Genomic DNA, 27,784 nt, shown 5'->3' on the forward strand with positions numbered 1-27,784 from the left:
GCATCCTCAAATATAGAAACTTCATCATGAGTTGAAGGAAAGCTATTGAGTAGAGGAGATTGGGGAATAATGGTATCAACCGAGTAAAACAAAGGAGTGGGAGTGAAATTAGTAGGAAAAGATGGTTCGTGAATAAGTGCAGAAATAGTAACCTCTGGAGGAGGTTGATCAATGGCAAGTTCAGGTTGAGGAGTTACAGATGGAGAGCGAGGAGTCTTCTTTTTCTTTGAAGCTGGTGGTGAAGTAGATGATGATTTTTTGTGAATGGGAGCTTTTGTAGTTGTTGTTTTTGAGAGAGTTTTTTCAGGAAGTTCGAGCCGCATTTATTTGACATTCTTCATGGAAAAGGAGCTGTTGAACTGAACTGATTGTTCATCATTAAGAAGAATGTTGAAAAATTTAAAGATTTTGGTCAGAATCATTCCTTAAGGAGCTGATTGACCTAAGACAACAATATTCAACATGAAACAAAAGATTATGTTTCCTAGATAGATGGGTGTTCCAGTCATTAGATGATGGAGAAGCATGATGTCAAGCTCTTTGACCTTCTCAAAACTTCCAGCTCTTGGCACAATAGAGTGCACATAGATATTATGTAGGATACGACACAAAGGGAGAAAATTTGAAGCCACCAGAGGTTTAGGAGAATTTATCAAAATGTTTTGGAGGACAGAGGATCGAGAGATTTGATATTAAGAGTACCAAGTTTCAGAAAAACAGAATGCTTCTTCATCACGGATGTCTAGAATTTGACAGTGTTGTGGAGTTTATTTCCATGTGAACCCCTTTGAGTATGATACTAAATCCAGAACTTCCTTTAGATCCATTAGAGGTAGCGTAGAAGAACAAGTCGATGGTATTGGGGTTCATTTATGCGCAGGAAAAAAGTCCATCCCAACTGATCGAAAACTTCTTCCACATTGAAACCACCTTGTTTTAAATCAATAAGGTCAATAAGCTTTTCATTTACCACTGACTTGTTTTGCCATTTGGAAAAATAATTTGTCTCCAAGACTGGAGAGTCAAACAGTGGGATGGTAGAAGAATTTTTGGAATGAGGTGAGCGTTGTTTTTTAGTAGGAGATTGACCCTTTTTGGTTGATGGAATTTTAGATTTTTTTGGAGTGGATACTTTGGAAGTAGATTTTTTAGATAATGAATGAGGGATGGACGCAACATAAATGGTTTCCTCATAATCATCAGAGTGGACAACATGGATAGTGTTTTCTTGAGGAAGCATTTTTCTTGAAGAAACAACCCCAGACATAATTCTGGAGGATCTTCTTGTAGGTGCAGCAGAAGTGGTGTTGGATGAGGAGGGGTTCTTGGATTTTGGAGTAGAAGGCGGAGAAGCAATTTTTTCAGATTTCTGAGGAGGACGAGTTAGGTTTGAAGGTTCACGAGGAGGAAATGCTACAACGTGATCTTCTTCTTGATCATCAGATTCATTGCTTGAATAATTGTTATAACTATTTTCTGGATCTTGAGAGGAAATTTTACGCTTGGCAGTGTGTTTTGTTTGAGCCATTTGCAATTTTGAAGAATAAAGATTTGATGAGAAAAAGGTTGGTTTGTGAAAGTTGTAACTGATACATGAAGGATAAATGAGATTTAAGTAGTGAGAGGTTAGAATTTAAATAAATAAAAATTAACCGTTAGAGGGGGAGGAAAAGGAAGCCGTTGAATGTAGAGTAATGATGGTAGCTAAGATAGGCTAGGGGAAAGGCAGTAATGGTCATTGATAATCCTCTACACATTAAATGGGTGATGGAAGACATGGAAGTCGTGCCACTAGACAAACCAATGGGAGACGTGAAGCATGTGCATGCCTTGTCTGACGTGACAAGATGAAGTTTCACCAAAAAAAGACAATATGTTTTCTGATGGTTTAACTATCTTATGATTCTTAGGCTTATTTAAAAGATCATATTTGATCTTGCATTAAGAATAATTTGACCAATAAGCATAAACTAAAGAAATAAAATTTAAAATTGAGATATTCAGAATTAAAAATTAATTAAATAACTTTGGACAAATTAATGATGGAGAGTTTAGGGTTTAATCGTTGAGAGATATTTTGTCTCAACAACAATCATGTTAAAATTTTGCGATTCGTTTAGTGATAATGAGACGAAAATCATATTAAACTTTGAGGCAATCACATATCCCATTTATGGAAGTGGTATCCAATTATCCATAGTTGCAACTTGTTCAACTTATACACTGAATATTCTCTCGTAATAAAGCATAAATTGTTGAAGCTCTGTCAAACACTCTTAGTTCTCACCTGTTTCATGTTAAGTTGTTGTTGGATGATATCCACAATTACCATTATCACCAACATCAATAATGTGACTTGTGAATTTATTTATTTCAACCAATAACCAATTATTGAAGGGAATAACTCTAGGTTGTTGAACATTATTGAATGATGGTCGAGGTATAAGCTTTTTGACTAATGATCTAAGTTGTTGTAACTTATTGACAGATGCAATAGTACTACATGCATTTGTGTCACTGCATCGAGCAGCTGCATCCACTTACTTCCACCATGATGGTTTACACTTGGTTGATTTTCTCTTTTTGGGACCTTATTATTATTTTCTTTTGGTACACCATTTGTTTTAACCTTAACAAAAGATGGACACATTGACATAGTGGATGGGAAAGCGATCTTACGCAATTTATCCTTAAGTGCAATTTTATCAGGTACATCAAGCTCATCAAACTTTTTCACTATGACATCTATTTCATGTTTCTCAAGTAACTTAAAAGGTTTTCTTGATCCATTATCATGAAAATTTAACTTCCTCCATTAAATACGGATAGCGTCTAATGGAATGGCAACATGCATCATACTATACCTAGCTATTTCACATGTAGAAGGTAGGCCATGTGTTGTCATAAAAGTCCAATTTCATTCAGACTTATCAATACAGACATATTTCACATGATTATACTCAATAACAATGTGATCTATTGTATTTTTAGATACAATGCCACACAAATGAATGTACAATCTGTTACTGTATTGATACACCTATGAAATGATGATCTTTCAAATTATATTATTATTTCATTTTGTTGTAATACAGTCATGATAGAAATAGTTTCTCAAACACTACATTTATCCCTCATGCTGTCTTGCAATACCCTCTTAAAACTCTAACGTGCAGACTCAACTCTTGCATTGTCATGCTCACAAAGTGCAATTCATAAAAAATTGAATAATCACTTCAAATTCCTTCAAACATAACCAACTTCTGGTAATACCGAGCCTCATCAGAATTAAAAACAATACTCTCCCATGTCTGCATTACGTGCACCGGCTTCCTTTTTGGAAACATAATCATCTTGCACTTGACTTTTACACTCTTGCATACGTGAAACAAATATAGTAAATTATTCGCCTTTGGAAAGAAAAAAAACATATTGAATTGCATTCATCAAAGCAATGTCTCTATTAATAACAATGACTTGAACTTCACAAAATATAATCTAGTCTTTCAACATTTGTAGTGTCCACACAAATTTATCAATACACTCAAATTATAGATGCAAATGCCACACAAAATGTAATTTTAGTAGAGATAACACCAATAATATCAAGAAATGACATCCGATACTTGCAAGTCTTGCATGTGTTATCTATAATCAAGACTATGGAGAACTTATTTACAAGAGTGATAACAAATTGGATGAGTCCAGAATATGCTTCTCAACCCATCTGAATCATATATCTTCTTATATCGATACATGTATTTATCACATTCTATTAATGTCATTAGATGTTGCATTTTTGTTATGTTAACTCTAAGCGAAGAACAATATGTTTGACGTGCACTTTAAACTTGTTTGACTGTCGTTAAACTTTTGACATTATGATCCTTTAATATCATCAATATGTTTCTTGATTTGAACATGTTCTTAGTCATATCACCAAATACATCTTTCTCTTTATGAGACTACATGATACATGCAAATACCATTTATCACCAACACTTGATGGTATATCCCTCAATATAAATGGACATTCATATTTTTTCTTCTAGGTACTCCTCACATGTTTAGGATTGTTCCAATGTCTATATTTTCCGCTTATTTCACAACAAAAAATAAATTGTCTTTATTCCTGGTCATGTTGTGCCACTTACCATTTTCCCTTCCAACATTTTTAGCCCATCTCTATAAATAATCTCATGTATCAAAAGTCATGGTGGTAAATACATTGATCAAATCCACAATACCAGGTTCAACATTGTCATTCATTGCTTCAAAATCAGGTTTCAAATCATTATATATTTTGTCATTATTGTCTTCTCCTTGGTCAATTTTTATGCATGCAATAAGAACATATTAAAAAATTGTCTATGTTAACTGAGCTCACGTACCCTACATGAACTAAATTCATTTTATATATTTTCACGTACATTTATGCAAATATAGTTCATGTACGTTATGTTTACGTAATTTGATTTGATCGTCCAAGTTTATACATTTATGTAACTGAAACTATGCATGTTTACGTAAATTATATTTGTGTAACCTTTTAAATTTCTTAAACTACATGTCGTGCATGAACTAATTACGTATGTTAAGCGTGAACTATATTTGTGTAATGTCTATAAATTTTTAAATTATAGGGAGAATGTGAACACATAATACATATACATAAATTTGATTTGTGTACAAATTATTATTTACAACGTATATGAATTGTGTTCATATGAAATTTTTAAATTTTGAAAAAAAAAATATGAACTTCAGACGCAAATTAATAAATAAATGTATTTTATTGGAGATCACTTCCTTTCATCGTAAAAAAAATTAAAAATGTGCTTAAGTATAAATTATGAATAAGTGTGAGTTATATAATGTAAGATATGAGTGTAAATATGATGCGAGTGATAGTAATAAAAAGAAAAAGAGATAATAAAAGAATTTATTGTTGATATGAGTAACAGAATTTTAAGAAAAAAAATTGATGCGGTTAGAATTAGCAATTATCGAGAAATTGAGTAGCAAAATTTTCAGTTTTATAAGTTATTGTCGGATTGTTTTTCTAAAAAATCAATTGATGTTATTAGCTCAAACGCGTGGCAAGCTACTCACCTCATTCCACGCAGAATCCAATTTGTGGATGATAGGTTCCGTTCCATCATTGCCCTATATTTTTTGTTTGCCACAAAAATGCAACTTACCTAATTTACGGAAAAAATGAGGAAACAGTTCCGTAAGATTTTTCAGAATGTGTAAATAAATAAATGAGTAAATTATGCATGTAATCTCTTAATTTAATTTTAATTAATAATTTAATTTTTTTTTGAGTTGATTATTTATTTTAATTTTAAATAATAATTTGATATTTTATATTTTAAAAAATGTCAATGATGTTGTCTTTTTTTTTACAAAAATTAAAAAAAAATTTATCAAAATCTTCAAACAAAACCCATAATATTCATTATCATCTTCAATAGAATGCAAATTTAATCAAATTTCTAACTTAAATCTTTAAAAAACTCATATTTGCATTTTTTATTTAATATTGTTGGAGATAAAAATATAAGTTTATTTGAATATTTGAATTATGCGTTTGATGAAATTTGCATTATATTGAAGATGATTATTAATTTTATGGGTTTTGTTAGAAAATTTTGATTACTTTTTAAATTTTTGTAAAAAAAAAAGATAACATTATTGATATTTTAAAATATAAAATATCAAATTATCACTTCAAATTAAAATAAATGACCAAATCAAAAAAAAAAATGACTAAAACTTTAACTGAAATTAAGTTAAAGAACTGCGGATGTAATTTAGCATAAATAAATCAAATTGTTGGCTTTTGCTAAAGTGTTTTTTTTTTCTTTCAAAATTAAGTTTTGACTTTTGACCAATGTATATATATTAAATTAAAGAAAACCAATAATTAAAACATTAAAAATCATCAGCGAGAGTTGTTGACTATGTGGTTTGACCAAATGAATTATTAGTTTCCGTATTTATGCAGAAGATACCCAATTTAGAATAAAAAACCCAACAATATGCATAAATGCAACTAATGAAGAAAATAGAAAAGCAGCAATCGTGGGTAACCACCGCCACATATGTGATCTTCATTCATGACAAAACATAATAAAATTATGAGAAATTTGTATTTACTTAATTTCATATTTACTTTCCATTTAAACTCGTATAAACTTCAACCAAATAGATATATTAAAAAGTGTATCATTAATATTATTCTTTTTAAAATGCATGTTCGTATTACATTAATGAGAAATTGTTGAAATTAATGAAATCGTTGAAGTAAATCATTTTTATAAAAATAAGATAAAATATTAATTATTAAAGATGCATTTAAAATAATAATAAACAGTTTTTTGACATTTTCATTCTTTTTAGAAATATACATAACTAATCATTTCAAAAGTCTCTTATTATTTTTATTAACAAGTAAAATTAATACAAATTTAAAAAATAAATAAAAAATATTTACAAATAAATGGCCCTTAATTAAAACAGAAAAAATAATGAAATAGAAAATTCAGAAGCATAAAACCACATATTGGGCAAACAAGCACAACAAATTGACAATGATGTTTTGAACATCTTAATTAAAACAGAACAATAATGAAATAGAAAGTTCAGAAGCATAAAGCCTCTTATTGGGCAAACAAGTACAAACCAAAATCCAATGTATTAAAAATCTAGTGCGGTAAATTAAATGAAACATGATGGGGGTGACAAAAAGTCTTGCAAACAAAACATGACATGAGTACGAATAACCAATGTAAATAGATGCATACTGAAATACGTTCAGCGAACGAATCAATTTGCAATGCAATAGCTCCTTACAAAACTCCAAGAGTTCCCTCGCTGCGACTCTTGCGCATGAAGTGATTGTTACTTTGGATTGATGCTTGGCCGGGAGAATCAAAAGGATGGCGACTTTGGGTTGATGTTTTGGTTCTGATTGGTGGGAGGTGGCCTTGCTTTCCTTTGGACAGTTTCGAAGAGTCCGTTGTTTGCCCTCTGTGAGTGGAAGAGGACGCGGATGATGGCCTCCGAGCAGCTACAGAACCATGGTTCCCCTTCCTTGTAGACTTGCGATCCACTCTAAGACTGCGATCAAACTGTTGGGAATTCATTCCTAATCGAACTGCGCGATCTGCACCGTCCTTCAAACCATTGGCTTTGATAGTTTGTCGATTGTAGTAGACAAGGTGGGGAAGAAGGCCTTGCAGATGTTTCTTCAGTTGTTCGTCACCAACATTTTTCTGGCAAGGGTTCCCTTCCAAGTTGATAGCTAGCAAAGAATTATAGTTGGCTGCAAGTTGGCCGAGACATTTGGCAGTTGAAATCTTGTTAAATCGGAGATCGAGGATACTTAGTTTCAACAGACGGTGCAGACCTTCTACTTCGCCGATTTTATTTCCAGCAAGATACAGCTCCTTTAGAGAAGAACAGGATGCCAGGCCTTTGCAAAGGAGGAAAGAAACAAAACATGAAGGGAATATCAGAAATCAACAATTCAATGTAGAAAGATAATGGCATTCATAAAAAAATTATAGCACACATGTGATTTTTAAGTAGGAAACTCATAATCTAAAATTTCTTATACCGTGTCCGATTCTTAGTATACGGTTGTAGCTGAGGTCTAGGACACGAAGCCGTGTAAGTTCACGTAGTCCCTCTATAGTGGCGATATTGTTTTTTGACAAATTTAATGTGTGAAGTCCTCGAGGAAGGGAACCAGCAGTTATTCTAACTGCAAAATCGAATCAAAATAAAATAAGATAAATGAACTAAGTTTCATTCAAATTCAAAAGATAAATATTGTCACAATTCAAAAGTAATGAATAAATGAGTATACTACTAACCAATCGCGTTTCCAGATAAATTGAGAACCTTCAAACTCACAAATGCACTCAAAAAGGGGATCACAACCAACCCGTGATTTGCCAGCTGAGCCGTGGTGGCATTGGCAGTCAAAGAAGATATATATCTTTTAGCGGCTTCCATTCCTGGAGTGATCTTATGATCCACAACCGAAGCCGTGACGCTATTTATGGTGTTAACATCAACAACAGGTTCAACAGATTCAGGCAATTCATTGATATCCTCTAGAGGCGGTGCACAATGCTGTAGACCGGTTACCCAATCCTCAATGCGCTTAACCTTAAAATCTGTCGAGGGAAATTCACTCAAGCAATCAACTGAGGAATCTCCTTGAGGGGTTTTGTCATCACTTATTTCGTCTGTAATCGGCATTATCCAGTCTTCTGTCAAACCATCGTCAGAGTATCTGTCCAAACAACTATCTTCGAGCTTTTCCATGCCGCTTTCTCTTTCTTGAGATTCCCTTATTTGATCATAAGACTCATCAATGGACACCTCTTTCTTCCTCAAGCCTAAAGCATAAAGATCATCAGAAGATCTTGATATTGAAGATGCATATTTTAGAGCATGATTATTTCCAGAAGAAAGCATAGAAGCTTTCATATTGGGCAAAGAACGTGACTTCATCAATGATGGTGTACTAGGACCAGACGTCTGTTCAGCAGAGTCACAAGCAAGATCACCGGATAATGGACTATCGGAATTTTCTCGAGCATCTTTATCCGAAGGTGTTGGATCTCCTATTGAAAAAAGTGAGCAATCATTTCCAAGACCAGGAATGACTTGAAACTCTGCGTTTGAATTCGTTTTACAATGATCGCCCTCAGCTTGGTAAAGCCCGCTTTCCAAGGACTGACTTTTCTTAATTCGGCCAGCTTGACTGGCTTTTCTGTCAAATTCAATGAAAAACTTACTATTCAGATCCTCGAAACTACCAACACGCTCAACTGAATCCTGGTTGAGAACGTCATTCTCGGAGACATTCATTAGCTTATGTGATTGTTGTTTTGACAACGACGAACTTAAACTCGTAGGGTTAGACAAATCTTTACTGACTGGATTTTTGAAACTATCTTGGGATGCTTTTGCCATTGCTTCAGTAGAAGGTTGAGCTATTTTCTGATTAAAACAAGAAGCTTAAAGTCAAAATAAGTCATAATATCAACCAAATTATACAAAGCCAATACTGTGACGCATTTTCACTTACCTTTGCCTTGTTGCCTTGAACATTAACATGAAAACATGAAAATTTAAACATTGCTGCAATGATGTTGAGAGCTACATCTAAACATAAAAATCAATGATAATCTACACTTCTTATCAATTTTCCAGAAGCCTAACCAAAGACCCTAAATTTGCTGCTATATTGTGGAAAACTTGAAAGGGGTCCTGGTAACACATCAAAAGCAAAAGCCACTCTTAGCCATAATCAACAGACACGCCCACTGAAACACGGCACAATCTCCATACATCTGATGCCTTTGTCCTACGTGAAATGCAAAGCCAAATCACTCCTTCATCGCCCCACACCCTCTTAGAGGTGCGAGAATCGTTCGAGTTTGTTATAGCGGCCAGAGTGAAATAAATTCCTTTTCAATTAGCAGAATCCAGAGACAAATCCGCATAAAAGACGCAAACCTGTTGAATAAGACAGAATCAATTCATCTGGTATATATAACATCCAGAGTATAGTAAAAATAAAAGAACTGAATAAACCCTACAGAATACACTTCAACCCAGGAAGTATGTGGAAAACAATCAAGCATACACATATAAATTGTCATTTCAATTTAAAATAAAACCACATAAACCATTAATGTATTATATTATAGAAATATATAGCTTATTCTTTACGAAACCCAGAGGAACATAAATTCCATTCTAATAGTATTTCTTCAAAACATTTTCTTCCTTCTTCTCTAAATCAAAACTAGCTTAGTGCATATTTGTATTGACGTTAAAGTTTGACAAAATCACGTTGTGCCATCATAATTTCGGTAAAAACTTCAACAAAATCACGGCGATGCTGCTGTAATTTCATAAAAAACAGCCTGATTCCAAACATACACAAATTTCTATGATTTCTCCAACTTGGATAGCCTCAAAATTATTTCTAGCAAATCAATATCTTAAATTTAAGGAAAATCAACCCACCACCCCCAAAACAATAAAACAAAAAATCAAGGGGAATCAAACCTGAATTTTAGCCACATCAATTAATTTAAACAGAGAAAACAACCAAATAGATAAAACAAAATTGCATCATTGAATCCAACAACATAAAAAATAAGGCTTGACTTTTATTTAAAAATCAAGGGAATTTAAAAGATTCATACAAAACATTAAGAAGGTTCATAAATAAAAAAAATAAAATAGATAAGTGAACAAAATTGAATACATAAAAATGAATGAAAAATAGAATAGAATAGAATAGATATTGCTTACAGAGAGAAATAGAAGAGGAGAGAGAGGAGAGAGAGAAGAGAGAAAGAGAGTTGATTGATGAAATGAAAGGAAGAGCACTGTTGTATTGTATCGAGAAGCAGCCTCTTCTTTTTCACCTCTACCCTGTTCTGCTAAGCTACGCGATCTCCACAATAATTAGCATATTTTAAAACAATAATAAATATATATACAGTAACAATAAATATAGCTTCCGAATCAACCGCGTTCAGTGCGACACACAATGACTAGCTCCAACCCTAATCTGCGAAATGATTTAATCATAACTAACCCAGGGTTAATCTTTGACTAACTTTTATAATCCCTAAAAAAAACTATATTTTGAAACAATATCAGCCTAAAAACATGTGACTAATGCCTCAAAAATAATGTGCCTAAAAGTTCGGATTTTTGAATGATCAATTTATAATGTCACGTTCCAAATTTTATATTTATTTTATATTATTATAAATTACGGTGTCACGTGATTATTTTTATAAATGAGATTTAATTTTTTTTTTAAATCATATAATGACAATAGTTAGGTGTTATTTTTGTTAGAGATAAGTTCAATACACTATCTCATTTTTACTTCAATTTTTCTAAATTCCCTTATGACTCTCTAAATGAAATTTAAACTAATGTGGTTTAGAGTTATAATGTTAAATTTAGCATCTCCATTCTAATATTTATTTTATAAAAAATATAAAATTTAGATTAAAGAATCAAAATGTTGTTCTTTAAATTATATAATTGTACTATGAACAAAAAAATAATAATTATATGTTGACAACTTTTCTTTAGATTATAATCTAATCGAATACAACATATATTATCAGTCTCAATAGGCTTACAAACAATATTATCACAGCTTCAATAAGCTTCAAATTCAGTTTAACCATAGAAACTAAGAGAACTTGAAAGCAAGAGATCCAACAGGAATTAAATTAATATAAATTTAATAATAATATAGTTCAAAATCCCCCGAACCTCTGATCCGATAGCAGCTATAATATGCATCTACGACTAGCTACAGGAACTAGATGAAAACTTCTACAACAGGGTATCGAAGAATGCATTCTGACATCGAGTCCTCAATCAATGTAGATGATTCAACAAGGTAGATCGAAGCAACTCGTCGATCAGCTATCACCACATCGTTGCCGAGAATGGCATAGCGATCAAACTAGTGCTAGTGACTGTCTACGGCTTATGCCTTCACTCGGGGGAGAGCACCCATCCAAAAAGCAGAAAAGTGAAGATTGAGCAAACTTCACACAAAATTACTCTCAACAATCACAAAAAAAAAAAAAAAAAAAATATTGAGAGATTTTTACAAGTATATGAATAAATGTATAGGTTCTTTGCTTAGAAAATGTATCACCACACTCACAAATATGAAGCTCGAATTTGCAGATCTGAAACTAAAATATGTGCGATAAAAGAGAGTCTTGTGAGTAATTTGAGAATAAAACAAATAATTTATGATTTGCAGCTTAGAGCCTTGTCCTTCATGTTCAATATCCATTCCTATTTATAGATTAGGAGAACATCAGTTTACTGATGAATAAAAGAGTTGTTGGGCACAAAAATCCAAAAAGCAATATCTTTGATGAGTTGCCTTTATGTTTTAGTGCAATTTAAGGAGAACTTCTCTGCTTGAGAAAAACGTTCTTCTGTTTTTGTGTGAAGAAAAGCTTACTTTAAAATAAAGAAGCATGAGACATTACAAGTTGTTTTTCTATTGCAACATAAGGAAGGGAAAAAGTTACAACTATCACTTATACTTGAATGTACTTTGTTTTTATCATTTTTTTGCTTGCAAGTGGTAGAACAAAGATAATGTTCTTTCCAAACTCGTGGGCCATCATGTGTATGTCAAAATGTGAGTTGACTTACACATATTTGTCTAAATAAATTCTAGAAATAGTGTCAGAACCAAATATGAATCAATCAAAGCCTTTATGACATATTCATTTGTTTGTTATCATATAAAATGTTCTTTCAATATTTTTCATTAGGCTTGTTCATACAAGATTTCTTAAATGCAACATTTTTGACAAGATTTCAACTTTAAAGTTATCTCTTTCCATTATTAAGTTGACTTAAAAATATTGAAGGTCATAAATCTTACTTCAACTAAACAAATAATATTTTGTTATAAAAATCTAGCAAGGAAAATGTTTTTTCTACATTAGTCAGAACGATTTTTCTATGTATTTCTAGGTGATGTTTTATTCTTTTGTGAGTAAGATACTTAGATTAAAATCCAGATTTACTTTTTGTGATGTTTTGTTATCAATCTTCAAACACACAAATGCATAGATTTGATCACAAAATGATCATAATATTAAAAAATATAATTTAAGATGTTTGTTATATTTGTTAAAAACAAAAATGAGATTTGCAACAACAATTAACAAACAAAACAGAAAATTAACAATTGCATAAAAACAAAACTGTAACGCCCCGAATTTTGATCCAAGACATTACTTAAAAATATTTATTTTCTTTCAAAAACGGCTTAACTTTTTTTTTTAAAGTAGTTCATCATATAATAAATAAAATTCCTCTAGTAATTAGTTTGATTCCATTTAAAAAAAATACCACAATGCGATTTATCGGATATTATTATATGTAAAGACAATTTATTAATTGTAGAAAATGTTCGCTTAAAAATAGAATAATTCAAGTTTTTCCTAGCAGAAGGACCCCGCCTCCGCATTTCTATTAAAAATCAACGATGAAAAATAAATAAACTTAAAAATTGTATCACAACGGTTTTATCACTACAAACATTATTATTATTATTTTATTAAAGTACCCCTTTTTCCCACGCGCGTGCGCCAAACAAACATCATTCATGCAACCCTTCAAGATCGTTAGTACCTAAATGTTGGTGTAAGGGGTCAGTTCATCCCACGGCAAAATTAGACCAAATAATAAGTTAACAACCATAAAATATAAATATAAAATCTTTTTGTAATAAAAGCTTTAGAGAAAATGATTTTTATAATTCATAAGGTGTATCAAAAATTATAAAATATATCTAAACAACAAGTAGTAACTCACCTTAGAATAAATAATTATATAAAAATAATAATGGCAATAAAATGTATGCAAATTATGCATGTCCTAAACATACATGATCCGGATATAGCCAGCCACTAAGGCGTCCATCCAGAAGTCACCCATACCAATGGGGAAAATTTAACCAGCCACTAAGGCGTCCACAAAGATGCATATGGTATGTCATGAAATGTACAAATCGCTAGCCACTTAGGCAACCACAAAGAAAACTATTCATTAATGCATTCAAAAATCAATTTCCTCATATTGGTAAATGAAAAATAAACTTTTCATCAATTTCATCAAAACACGTATATTGTTCATAAAAGTCAAGTTTTAAAATTTAAATACTCAAGAATCAAGGATTAAAATTAAATACATCATAATAAACATGTTAATGACTACATCATTATAAAAATTATAACTTTATAATTAAGTACTCTAAAACATGTATGACATTGAACGTTTTCACAACAAACATATTGATGAAGGTATGGTAATAAAATATAATTCTACAATTAATTTCATCAAAATAGAGGTATTACTCAAAAGAAACAAATAAAGCATGATAATTAATTTTCTTTACGACGAAAATAAAATCGACATTTTTCTTTTAATACATCCAGACATCATATCAATATCTTACGAATCGCTAATTTAATATCTAACCTAACTCTGCATGGGGAAAAGCCCTTACCTTGGACGCTTTCCTTCCACGTACCACTATATAGCCCTCGAAAGTCTCACCAAGGTGAATAAAAGTTTATAGCTCCGATCAAAAAGCTAGGGAATGTAAGGATGGTTGTTTGAGTGGCTTAGAAAATATTTGAGATAAATGTAGTGTTGGTAATGCGTGTGAGTGATTATGACTTATTTTCCTCTACTGTAAGTTTAATCGTGTCCTAAGAAGGAGAGGTGTATGTGACTAATAAAGGAGGCATAAAGCTGATCAGAGAGAATGAATAATTCTCTTCATTGAGTTTAATTGCACACATGAATAAGGAATTAAATTGGAATAATGCCATTCAATGACCAACCGTTAAGAATTAATTGGCATTCATGTATTTATTCTTGCTAGTTACACATTTGAATGGACACAATATAAATTAAATTTTATAAAATATAATTATAAAAATAGTTAGTGTGAGTGATTAAATTTGACTTAGTCAAAATTGGCTTGGTCATTGTTCACTCTAAGACAAATATTTCTACGAGTTTTAATTAGTCAACAATAAAAATCCCAATAATAAATTATTTAATACAAAAATACTTTATCAAATAATTAAACATTCAAAGAATAATTATCTTACTATCGTCACACTAAATTAATAAAAGGATAAACAAAACTAATGATTTTAAATTAATTAATTAAAAAAAAGGGTGTTACAATACTTACCCCCTTAAAATAGTTTCGTCCTCGAAACTAAGAGGTCTCTAAAAGGTATGGGTAAAGCTCTCTTATCTTCTCTTCCAACTCCCAAGTAGCATCCCCAGTTGTCTGGTTCCAAATCACCTTAACCAACGGAATTTCCTTTCCCCTCAAATGTTTGGTAGTTCTGTCAGCGATGCTTATCGGTGGGACCTCGAAGGTAAAATTCTCCTTCAATTGAATATCATCTGGCGCAATAATATGGGATGGATCTGCAATGTACTTCCTCAATTGTGATACATGGAACACATCATGTAAATTAGCTAAATTCGGTGGTAAAGCAATTTGATACGCCACTGGACCCACACGTCGAAGAATTTGATATGGTCCAATAAACTTCGGAGTAAGCTTTTTAGACTTCAATGCCCTACCAACTCCAGTAGTAGGCGTCACTCTCAAGAATACATGTTAATCCTCCTGAAACTCTAAGGGTCTCCTATGTCGATCAGCATAACTCTTATGCCTGCTCTGTGCTGTTCTCATCTGCTCTTGGATCTGACGCACCTTCTCTGTAGTCTGTTGCACCAGCTCTGGCCCTACGATTAAGTTTTCGCCATCCTGATACCAACACAAGGGAGTTTGACACTTGCGCCCATACAAAGCCTCGTACGGGGCCATACCGATGCTTGCATGATAGCTATTATTATAGGTTGAAGAACTAAAAAATGACATTACCAACTTTGTTAAATCTACTGAAATATTTCAAAAGATAATGGGATCTCAATCTGGAATATTTGACAAAGCTGGTATTAGTTTTAAAAGTTCTCAAAAACAAAAATTGTATGAAATTTTTTTCTTGCCTAAAAAACAAGAGGATGAGCCAAAATGCACTTTTTGCAAGAAACTTGGGCATAATTTCAAAATCTGTCATGCTAAGAAGAAAGCTGACAATATAAAGAAAGGATGTTCATTCTGTGGTAAACATGGGCACCATGATTCTATTTGTTATCACAAAAGAAAAATCCTCACAAGAGGAAAAACTAACCAACAAGGACCCAATGCTATATGGGTATCTAAGTTACTTTTAAACTCTAACACGGGTTCATCCTCTGATCAACAAAAGAAAGCATTGGTACTTGGACAGTGGTTGCTCAAGGCATATGACAGAGCATAATCACTGCTTTATTTCCTTGGAGATAAAGGATGGAGGATCAGTCACGTTTGGTAACAATGATAAAGCTCAAATAAAAGGTACATGTATTATTGGTAAAAATAATTCTGCTAAAATTGAAAGTGTTCAGTATGTGGATGGTTTAAAACATAACTTACTAACTATTAATCAATTATGTGATAGCGGATTTGAAGTTATTTTTAAGCCTACTCTATGCAAGGTTAAACATTCATCCTCAGACAGAGTTTTCTTCTCCGGTTTTAGATAAAAGAATTTATATGAACTATATCTGGATGATTTACCTACTGAATCTTGTTTTGTATCCATTGATAAAGATAAATGGATTTGGCACAAAAGAGCTGGTCATACAAGCTTAAAAACTATTTCTAATTTGTCAAAGTTAGAATTAGTTAAAGGTCTTCCAAAAATTAATTTTGAGAAAGACAAAGTTTGTGAAGCTTGTGTTAAAGGAAACCAAGTTAAAAGTAACTTTCACTCAAAAAATATTGTTTCAACAAATCATCCTCTTGAACTTATTCACATTGACCTCTTTGGTCCTATCAAAACTCCAAGTCTTAGTGGAAAAAGATACGGTTTTGTTATTGTTGATGATTTCTCTCGTTTTACTTGGGTTTTATTTTTAATACACAAAGATGAAGCTTTTGAGGCATTCCACCATTTTTGCAAAAGATTCAAAATGAAAAAGGCTAAAAAATTGTCTCGGTGAGAAGTGACCATGGAGGTGAATTCAAAAATGAATCCTTTAAAAATCTTTATGAAGAAAATGGTATTTCTCATAATTTTTCTTGTCCAAGAACACCTCAACAAAATGGTGTTGTTGAAAGGAAAATAGAACACTAAAAGAAATGACTAGAACTACTTTAAATGAAGCCAACATTGAAAAATACTTTTGGGCCGAAGCTATTAACACTGCTTGTTATATTTCAAATCGTGCATCCATTAGAAAAATTTCAAACAAAACTCCATATGAACTATGGAAGGGCCGAAAACCAAAGATTTCATATTTTCATATATTTGGATGTAATTGCTACATTCTAAATAATAAAGAAACTTTAGGAAAATTTGACCAAAAATCTGATAAAGGTATTTTTCTAGGATACTCCACAACGTCGAAAGGTTATAGAATATATAATCTTAGGACTCAAACTGTGGAGGAATCCATGCATGTTGTTTTTGATGAATTTGATGAGTTGTGTTTAGAAAATATAGGTAAATATGAAGAAGATGAACTTTCATCCTCTCAAGCACCCAGTCCAAATGAAGAGGATGATTCTGATCCAACCTCTCAGCAACCTTCTAGAGGATGGAAAACTGTCACGCATCATCCTCCTGATCTTATCATTGCAAATACTGCCGATGGTGTTAGAACCAGAAATTCTCTAAGGGAAAATTCTATCAACATGGCCATAATATCCCAAGTTGAACCCAAAACAATTGATCAAGCAATTGGTGACAAATCATGGGTTGAAGCTGTGATGGAGGAGCTTTCACAATTTGAAAGAAACAAAGTGTGGAATCTTGTGCCCCGTCCTCTGGAAAAATCCATCGTTGGAACTAAATGGATATTCAGAAACAAACTGAATGAGGACGGTGAGGTCATTAGAAATAAAGCAAGATTAGTGGCACAAGGTTACAACCAACAAGAAGGAATTGATTCTGATGAAACATTTGCACCCGTAGCAAGACTTGAAGCAATAAGAATCCTCTTATCATATGCTACTTATAAAGGTATCAAACTATTCCAAATGTATGTCAAAAGTGCCTTTTTAAATGGATTCTTAAACGAGGAGGTATATGTTCACCAACCTCCTGGGTTTGAAGATGAAAATAAGCAAAATCATGTGTTCAAACTCTCAAAAGCTCTATATGGATTAAAGCAAGCTCCTCGAGCTTGGTATGAGAGGTTAAGTTCTTTTCTTAAAGAAAATTGATTTGTGAGAGGACATATCGATACTACACTTTTTAAGAAAACTCTTAAAGAGGATCTGTTAATTGTACAAATATATGTTGATGACATAATATTTGGGTCCACTAATAAAATCATGTGTGAAGAATTCTCCAAACTCATGCAAAGTGAGTTTGAGATGAGTATGATGGGAGAACTAAAATTTTTTATGGGTTTGCAAATCAAACAACTAGAGACTGGCATCTTCATCTCTCAAGAAAAATACACCAAGGATTTACTTAAAAAAATATAATATGAGTTCTGCCAAGAGTATGTGAACTCTTATGCACCCATCCTCCATACTACTCAAGGACGATGAAGGAACTCCAATATCCGAAAAAGAGTATAGAGGGATGATTGGATCCTTGATGTATGTAACAACCAGTAGACCAGACATAGTTTTTGCAGTCGGTCTTTGTGCAAGATTCCAATCCTCTCCTAAAGAATCTCATCTTACTACAGTAAAAAAGATTTTTAGATATCTTGTAGGCACAATAAATCTGGGAATTTGGTACAAGAAATGTTCAAATCTTGACCTCACAACTTATTGTGATGCTGACTATGCTGGAGACAAAGTTGAAAGGAAAAGCATAAGTGGAGCTTGCCAATTTCTTGATAAATCTCTAATAAGTTGGTCATGCAAAAAACAATGTACCATTGCTCTATCAACTACCGAGGCTAAATATGTATCAACTGCACAATACTGCTCACAATTACTGTGGATAAAGAATCAACTAGAGGATTACTCTCTAAGGTACGCAAAAATTCCCATCCTCTGTGATAATACATGTGCCATTAATCTTTCTAAAAATCTCATACAACATTCAAGATCTAAACATATTGAAATTAAACATCATTTTATAAGAGATCATGTTCAAAAAGGAGATATAGAATTAATTTTCGTTGATACTGAAAATCAATTGGTTGATATTTTTATCAAACCTCTCCAGGAGGATCGGTTCAAATATATCTTAGAAGAACTTTCCATCGTAAATTTTTCCAAAGTTGTTTAAATGGTTTATTTCTGTTTATCTCTGTTTTAATTTTAATTTTAATTTTTTTTAATTTTTATTTTTAGTCAAAGTATTCTTAAGGCAATATCAAATCAGATCTCTTGAAAAGAGCCTAAGAATTAGAGGATAGGTAAACCAACTATAAACTCAACGTCTTCTTTGGTGAAACTCCCTATTGCCACATCAGACAAGGTATGCGCATACCTCATGTTTCCCATTGGTCCGCCTGGTGGCACACCTCCCATACTTCCCATCTCACATTTAATGCGCAGACTACATTAAATGACATTCATCATAATTCCTGTAACCTACCTTAGTCATTCATCACGCCTCATCAAACGACTCTCCTTCTCTCTATCTCTCTCTCTCTCTTTTAAATTTTTTCTTTCTCTCTCTTCTCCACGCCTTAATTGTTTTACTCTTCTATCAATTTCCAAAAACTCACCTTCTTCACAAACTCTTTTTTGTTCATCTTCCAAAATGGCACGCATTAAACATACTGCCAAGCGTAAAATCTCATCTCTTGGTCTAGAAAAGAATTTTCACAATTATCAAGCACTGAGTCTGATGATCAAGGAGTAGATCACAATACTGCCTCTCCTCCTCGTGCACCTTCTCAACCTCCTACTCCAAAATCCAAAAACCTCTCTTCTTCAAACACCATTGCCTCTACACCGATTAGGAGATCCTCCAAAATTTTGTTTGGGGTTGTCTCTTCAAAGAAAAAGGTTCCTTAGGACAACACTATCAATGTAGTTGATTCATATGTTTCTGAGGTAATCACTTCTGCGCCATCCATCCCTAAATCATCATTTGAAAATTCCACTCCAAAAAGGTCTAAAAATCAAACAACTAAAAAGAGTCAACCTCCTTCCAAAAAATCACATTCATCTTCATCCAAAACAGCTTCTACCGTTCCTCTATTTGACTCTCCAGATGTGGAGAAAAATTATATTTCAAAATGGCAAAATAAATTTGTGGTCAATGGAAAGCTCATTGACCTTGATGACTTGAAACGAGGTGGTTTCAATGTTGAAGAAATTTTTGATCAACTAAGATGAACTTCTTTCCTTTGGATAAATGAACCCCAATACCCATGCCTCGTGAAAGCTTTCTATGTTGCGTGTAATGGCTCTAAAGGAAGCTCTGGTTTTAGCTTCATACTCAAAGGGGTTCACTTGGAAGTCAATCCCATCACATTATGCCAAATCCTTGACCTTCAGGATGTATGGGCTTACTGCTTTTCTGAAACATGGTATGCACAATATAAGATCACTCGATCCTCTGTCATTCAAATTATTTTGATAAATCCCCCTAAACATGTTGAATGTTGTTGTCTTAGGTTGATCAGCTCCCTACGAGATGATCCTAACCAAAGTTTTTAAGTTTTTTAAAGTACCTCTTGATGATGAACCATGTGTTCAGTTTAACAACTTCTTCTCTATGAAAAATGGCAAACAAATGATAATTGATCTTCCTGAACAAACCCCAAATTCAAAAACCCCAAAAAACTCATCATCTGCCTCACAAACTACTTCAAAGAAAAAGAAGACTTCTTATTCTCCATCTCCAAATCCACAATCTGAACCTATCAAGGATACACCTCCTCAAGCTACTGCTTCTCCACCATCTCATCCTACCGCTCGCACTCCCACTCCCTCATTTGACTCGGCTGGCTCCACTCTTCCTCAATCTCCAAAACTTAGTAAAAATCCCTCAATACATACTGATGCTCCTTCAGTTGAGGATGCATTTGAAGAAAGTCCTCTACCACGTGTAGAGGATGGTGAAGACCTATTATTTGATTTGAACATATCTTATGACCACCCTTCTTCAAAGAGCCCTCCTAGGAACGTTCCTGCTCCTGCTGAAACATCCTCATTTCCAACTCAAGTAAGTTTGAACTCTTCTCCTCTTTCTCCAAAAAATGCACCATTTAACTCTGGCCCAAATTTAGAAGAATAGTTCCAACCTCTTCCAGAGGTTCCTATGCATTTTAGCTCTTTTGATTCCCTCTTGGCTACACAATTTGACAATTCTTCATAAGATAAAGCTGGGAGCTTGCACAACAAAAGTGTGAGTGATGAATCAAAGCCCAACAAGAAATCAGTAGGAAATCTGAATAACAAGCAATTGAAGTTACTAAAGACCATTAGGAAGGATCAAAAGAAATTTCTAGCAAATTTCTCTCACTTCCAAAACACAATTGCTCAGTTTGGCCTCATTCTTGAATGGGTCACCAAACATTTGGTTCCTTTTGTTGCTGCTGTTGATCTCCCTCCTGTGCTACCGGCCCAGTCATCCTATGTTCCAAACTCTTCATCATCATCATCATCTGAAGAATCATCTTCCGCTGAATGACTCTGCTTTAAACTTTACTATATTTTGTTGCTGACTTAATTCATGGGGAGTCAGATTATGTGAAACTTTTTTTGTCATATGTTGGTCGTATGCTTTTGTTAACTTTTTGATATTATGTTGGAACTTCTGAACCTTTTGTTATATTATTTAAGTTGCTGGAACTTATTTAATCAATTATGTTTAGTATTAATGAAAGTTCTATTTACCTCAATATTGCATAATTTCAAAAAATTGCTTTTACTTGAATGTTAAAAGGGAAATTTTTTCAAAACTATTACTTGTACGATTGAGGGGGAGTTTAATTATTTCTTCCTTACATATTACAAAAATCATAATCTAAAGAATTTTGTCATCCTTAAAAAGGGGGAGATTGTTGAGACAAAATCTCTCTCAAATGGTTTTAATGATAACAAAATTATTTAAAAGATGATGATTGTGGTTAATGACTAATATGTGCTTTTGAGTGTATTCATATAAGAAAACATGTTATTAATCATTAAGACAAAAAGGAGAAAAATCTTATTCAAATCTGGAGGGTTGGAATTCGAGAGGATGACCTCATGAGAAGATGATTCTTCAAATCTGCAGAATACTCATCCTCGTTGAAACAAATTGTTTATTCATTAAATAAAGGCAAAACAATATTAAAGAAGGAATAATAAAGCTTTTGAAGTAAAGAAGTAAAATGGAAAAAGAAAGTACGAGGAAGGATTACACTAGGATGGGTCTATGGTCAATATCTTGGAAAGCAACCCAACACATTTGAAAGAAACCCATGTACAAAGGCTAAAAGAAGACCTATATATCATTCTTGTATGATTGAAAACAATATAGAGTCAATCTTCATAAAGGCAACAACAAACAAGCTACAAATAGAAGCCTTCACATGTCTTAAAGAAAGGAAAGAGAAAAGGACAATCACGTGAAGCTTTTACATGCCTTAAAGAAAGGAAAAAGAAAAGAAAATCACATGTGGTCTTACAAGCCTTAAAGAAAGGAAAAAGAAAAGGACAACACATGTCCAAGTTCCTAGGTATACTGAACCTCGTGCAGGAGGATAGATTGCATTAGTCAAATGAAAGTTGGATGGCAGTTTCGTAATTATAAGGAAAGATCTTGGACTTTTAGATTGAAGTCCCCAACGATCATAAAGCTTTTGCCACTTGAAAATTTCATCTCAAAGTCTCTATAAAAGGCAGGGAGCTCTTCATTATCAAACACACAACAACATTTCATAAAAAGATCAAGTATCTCAAAGCTATCAATAGCAATATCCATCATCTCTTTATACTTTCTACTATCTTTCATTAGATCTTTGAAATATCCTTTTAGAAAGTGTTTAAGAAAAGAGAAACAATCACATTCATATCACTCTGTAATTTTAACGTGAGTTACACTTGGAAATAGTTGAAACTTGATTGTAAGCTTGGTGAGGCTAAAAAATACACAAAGTGTAATCATCCTCTGTGAGAGGTTGATCAATTTGAATATTAGTGAAATCTCACAAGTGTGTGAGGACTGGACGTAGCCTTCATTGGGTGAACCAGTATAAAAGTTGTGTGTGTCATTCTTTACATTTATCCTTTTCTTTTGCTCAGCTCTGATTTAACATTTAAACAACCATCCTCGATTTTCCATCCTCTTTGAGAGGATAGTATCTAAAACACGAAAAAATTATTTTTAAACAGCAAAATCCCTATTCAACCCCCTTTTAGTGACATTTAGTTACATCATATTTAAGGGGCTAATTTAGTGGTAAGAGATGCTAGTTTAGTGGTATAGTAAGAGTTTAGCTTTGTTCTATCAAAGTATCGAAAAAATGATTATCGATATCATATAGGTAGTTTAAAATTTAAATTAAGTCTTTTGAAATTTTATATTTGAGAAAAAACTCTTCAGTGTGAAATAAATAATATTAGATTGAAACTTGACATTGTTTGACATTTAAAATGTAGAAAATTTATATTTAATTCAAATTCAATATCATTATTTCAAATTTAATCAAACTTATGAACTTGCTTTTAAAATTCAAAATTAATATATTTTAAACAGATAGATTAAAACTAAAAATTAAATCATCTACAATTTAAGGTTTAGAATAAAGTAATTTAAATTTTGGGATGTTATGCAAATGAAATAATATATTAAAATGATCAATTGTATCCTTAACACATTCATTAATTAAATTCAAACTCTTATTTCATTTCCTATCAAATTTCAATTAGCATTAATCTTAAATTACAAGATATTAGCATAGGCCACCATGATAATTAGTAAGGAGAGCTTATCCAACATATCTCCCATTGTAAAATTAGGAAATTAATAATTAGAAATACAAATGTTGTTCCACTACGATATTTCAAAGAAAGAATAGACAAAATTGAAAAATCTCAAGTAAATTAAAAATGACTCAAATGCAAGCATAAAACTTATTTATATAAATATAATTATTTGTAACTGAGATGATGATTTGTATATAAATAAAACAAATGAAAATATAATAAATTTGATAAGATATAGACCATGATAATTTCATTTGCATACTTTGTTTATAAAATCCACTCTCAAATTTTTTGTTTGGTTAATGTCCCACTAATTTGATAATTAAGTTTTAAGATGTGAACGAAAACTCTATCAAGGCATAGAAAAAAGAATAATCAATACAAAAAACTTAAGGTATTGTATTTCCTAGTTTCTACAACATATCAAAGATAAAAATAATGTTCTGCTATGATAATTAGTAAGAAGAGCTTATCCAACATATCTCCCATTGTTGCTATGATAATTAGTAAGAAGAGCTTATCCAACATATCTCCCATTGTAAAATTAGGAAACTGATAAGTTGAGATACAAATAATGTTCTGCTATGATATTTCAAAGGAAGAATAGACAAAATTGAAAACTCTTAAGTAAATCAAGAATGACTTAAATGCAAACAAAAAAATATTATAAGATTTATATAAATATAACGAGCTGCAACTGAGATAATAATTTGTATATAAGTAAAACAAATGAAGTTATAATAAATTTGATAAGACATAGACAATGACAATTTCATTTGCATACTTTGTGTGATAAAATCGACTCTCAAAAGTTTTGCTTGGTTAAAGTCCCACTAGTTTGATAATTAAGTTTCAAGATGTGAACGGCAACAGTATCAAGGCACAAAAAAAAAAAGAATAATCAACACAAAAAACTAAAGGTATTGTATTTCCTAGTTCCTACAACATAAAACAAAAAATCATATATGCTTAATTATGGCTTCAAAAATGAATGAAAACCAAATTTTGAACAGAAACGACCAACAAAACAAAGCGAATAAGAAACGAAAAGCAAAATGAAACGAACTAGAGCCACCGTCAAAGCAAAAAGAAACGCAATAAAGAAAACAAAGATGAATGCTAAACCAAACATTGAATAGAGCAACCCACATAACATAGCAGCAAACAAGCAAATGCGAAAACATGAACAGAGATGCAAACATGTCAGTACACGACGTCGACGAATAGGAGATGAACACCGAAGAACAGGAAAAAGAACGAGTGGACAACAACACAAACTATACTCTTGTTGGCGGAGGAGAGATCGTGTTGACGGTGTAGTATGTTGACATATGAGGTGAATGAAGACATGTTAATTGATGAAGAATGAGTAATGCATTGGAGGGATTGAAAATTTAGAGATTTTGGTTTTGGCGGGACTGAAATCTGTTTCTATTTCCTTTTCTTCTTTTACGACTTTCCACTTTTTTCTTTTTCCTTTATATTTTTTTAACATACTTTCATTTTATATAATAAAAGAATAATATAATATTTAAATATTAAATGTTTATATATATATATATATATATATATATATATATATATTATTAATATATTATTTGAACGGAATTCTTCCTGCAAAAAATTTCATAAATGTTAAATTTCTAAGTAACGTTTTATAATTATAGCCTTTTAATCGAAACAAGGTAACAATTGAAAAATATTTCTAAAAATGTTTAAGAGAAAAATTATCAAATATTGGCATAGAGTTATCATAGAGACATTTTAATACTATGCCTTAAAATATTTTAGAGAACATTTGTATAGTGTTGCGAAAACAATACTGACAACAGATATAAAATGTGACCTTATCTATTTTTAGGCAACATTTTATACATATTGTTTAAAAAAAATATTGTCATAAACCATAAATGTTGTAGTGTTTTTTTGTTGTTGTTCCACGTAATTACCAAGTATTAAGAAATGATTTCCTTGTATAAGAGACAATGAGTTCCAACAAGTTACTCTAGTCTTCTGTTCTTGATTTATATAAATAGAGAAGAGGTCTTGAAGTTCTTTTGATAATACTTATTTATAATATTGTTAGAATTATACAATGATAAATACAAGAAATAAAGAAAACTGATCAAGGTCCTTTTAACATATAACTTGTTTTACTCTCTAGATTACCAATCCTATGCAATAATATTATATAAGTAGCATAAAAAGGTGAAATTAGCATACTATTTAATTGAAACAATAGCACTAGCAGACTTGTGTTCTTACTAGTTTTATTGGCGATGACATTTGACATATGGTTCATGGTGACTGATGATGGAGTACTGGAGGTAGTGATTTGTGTGCATTTATGCTTAGTTAAGAACTTGAATATATCTTGGTTATTTCTTCTTCATATGAACTCTTGTTCACTCTCTTTCTTGTCATTTACTTTATTGTTGCCTCTGTTAGAGTTCTTTGATGTCATTTACCATGTTAGAAATTTGTTTTGTAAAAGAGAATGTTTGTACATATTGCTTATTAACCGCTATTGTGAATATGTTATTTTGATTATGACAATGATGATTAACATTATGTCTTAGGGTATACTATATAGTGATTATTGTGTATATAGTTAAGAAGGTTTATTAATAAATGAACTATTACATAAATGTGTGCAAGCTTTTCTATTTTTTATTTATTTGATATAATTAAAGACAACAATTTTGAAGTGTTTTAACTACGACTAAAAACTGTTGGGGTAGCTCACTCCAAAGCCATCTTAAGAGAACGGTTTTTCATAGCAACGATGTATAGAATCGTTCTCTAATATAGTCAACTGCAACGGTTATCGCAAAACAATGGTTTAAATTATTGTTGTATTGTAGTACCATAATAGTTCTAATATACTATCTATAGTTACCGTTTTATATAGACATTGCAATTTTAGACAAAAACCATAGGGTAAACATTAGACAACGTCTTGGTGCACCACAGTTCCAAAACCGTTTTCTTAACTTACGACAACTTTTTTTCCTCAAATAAACAACAATTTTTCAATGTTGCGGTACATAAAAAATGTTGTAATGTTACAATTGAAAACTTACTAGAAGTATTATATGAATTCAAATTAAATAAATCAAACGCAAAAGAAAAAATGCTAAATTACATCCATTGTCCCTTAACTTAATTTCAGGTAACGTTTTAGTCCTTTATCTATTTTTTCTTCCCGATTTGGTCCTTTATTTTAATTTTAAGTGACAATTTGATATTTTATGTTTTAAAATTTCAACAATGTTATCCTTTTTTATACAAAAATTCAAAAAAAATTTCAATCAAAACTCATAAAATTAATTATATTCTTCAATATAATACAAATTTCATCAAATTCGTAATGCAAATCTTCAAATAAACTCATATTTTCATACTTTATTTGATATTGTTAGGAATAAAGGACTAAATCGGGGAAAAAAAAAAGATAAAGGACTAAAACGTTACCTGAAATTAAGTTAAGGGACCACAGATGTAATTTAGCCAAGAAAAAAAGAGTGTTAATATGGTGTAGAAATTGTACCAATAACCGATGACAATAATAAAACACAAATATTTATAAATGAGAATAAAAAGATGAAAAATATACCACAAAAATAATATGTATTTTTGGCCAATAACTTTCGTGGGTCCCGACCTTGTTGGAAATCTTGATATTTTTTAAGGGGATAACCTTCGAAAATTGTTATAATATAGAATATCAATAATAATTAAGTAATATAGACAATAAAATATTAATAATATTGTTGACCATTATTATTGCAAAAATAAAATAAAAAATCATACCGAGTAAATGTGACATTTTTTAAACTAATGAGTTTGTCACATGAAGTTAAATATTTTTATGAGACTCAATGACATAGTAATCAAAATAATAGTTAAATAACTGAGTATGTGAACCCTCAATATTATTGTAAATAGAATTATATTCTTCGACGCAAGTGCCATCATTGTCACTAACAAAACAAAAGAAGAAAAAATCACGTAATCATATAAATTAAATTTCTACGATGAAACAAAAGTGGTATATAGTTATAAATAATGAACTGTAAAAATAAAAGAATGTGATTAATATTATATTTATAAGGCTAGTGAAAAATCCGACCTATCAAAAGATCATTGTCAATAGAAGGAAGTTGCTTTGTGTAACTTCTAATGAAAGTGTACTTATATTTTAGGGTA

General features: G+C 31.7%; 2 protein-coding genes across 2 annotated transcripts; both read right to left on the minus strand.

Annotated features, from left to right (window-relative positions):
* Positions 1-6,590: 6,590 nt before the first annotated feature.
* On the minus strand, positions 6,591-10,521 carry LOC101500305 (uncharacterized). Its single transcript, XM_004513497.4, has 5 exons — positions 10,348-10,521; positions 9,110-9,540; positions 7,884-9,021; positions 7,625-7,771; positions 6,591-7,480 (listed from the first exon to the last, which is right to left on the minus strand). Exons 2-5 carry the CDS (start codon positions 9,158-9,160, stop codon positions 6,855-6,857), a joined length of 1,962 nt encoding a protein of 653 aa, XP_004513554.1. The 5' UTR covers positions 9,161-9,540; positions 10,348-10,521; the 3' UTR covers positions 6,591-6,854.
* A 4,315-nt stretch (positions 10,522-14,836) lies between these two features.
* On the minus strand, positions 14,837-15,460 carry LOC140920800 (uncharacterized). Its single transcript, XM_073369635.1, has 2 exons — positions 15,306-15,460; positions 14,837-15,209 (listed from the first exon to the last, which is right to left on the minus strand). The coding sequence occupies exons 1-2, from the start codon at positions 15,458-15,460 to the stop codon at positions 14,837-14,839; spliced, it is 528 nt and encodes a 175-aa protein (XP_073225736.1).
* Positions 15,461-27,784: the final 12,324 nt, after the last annotated feature.

Source organism: Cicer arietinum, chromosome 6, assembly GCF_000331145.2.
Source record: "Cicer arietinum cultivar CDC Frontier isolate Library 1 chromosome 6, Cicar.CDCFrontier_v2.0, whole genome shotgun sequence".
NCBI lineage: Eukaryota > Viridiplantae > Streptophyta > Magnoliopsida > Fabales > Fabaceae > Cicer > Cicer arietinum.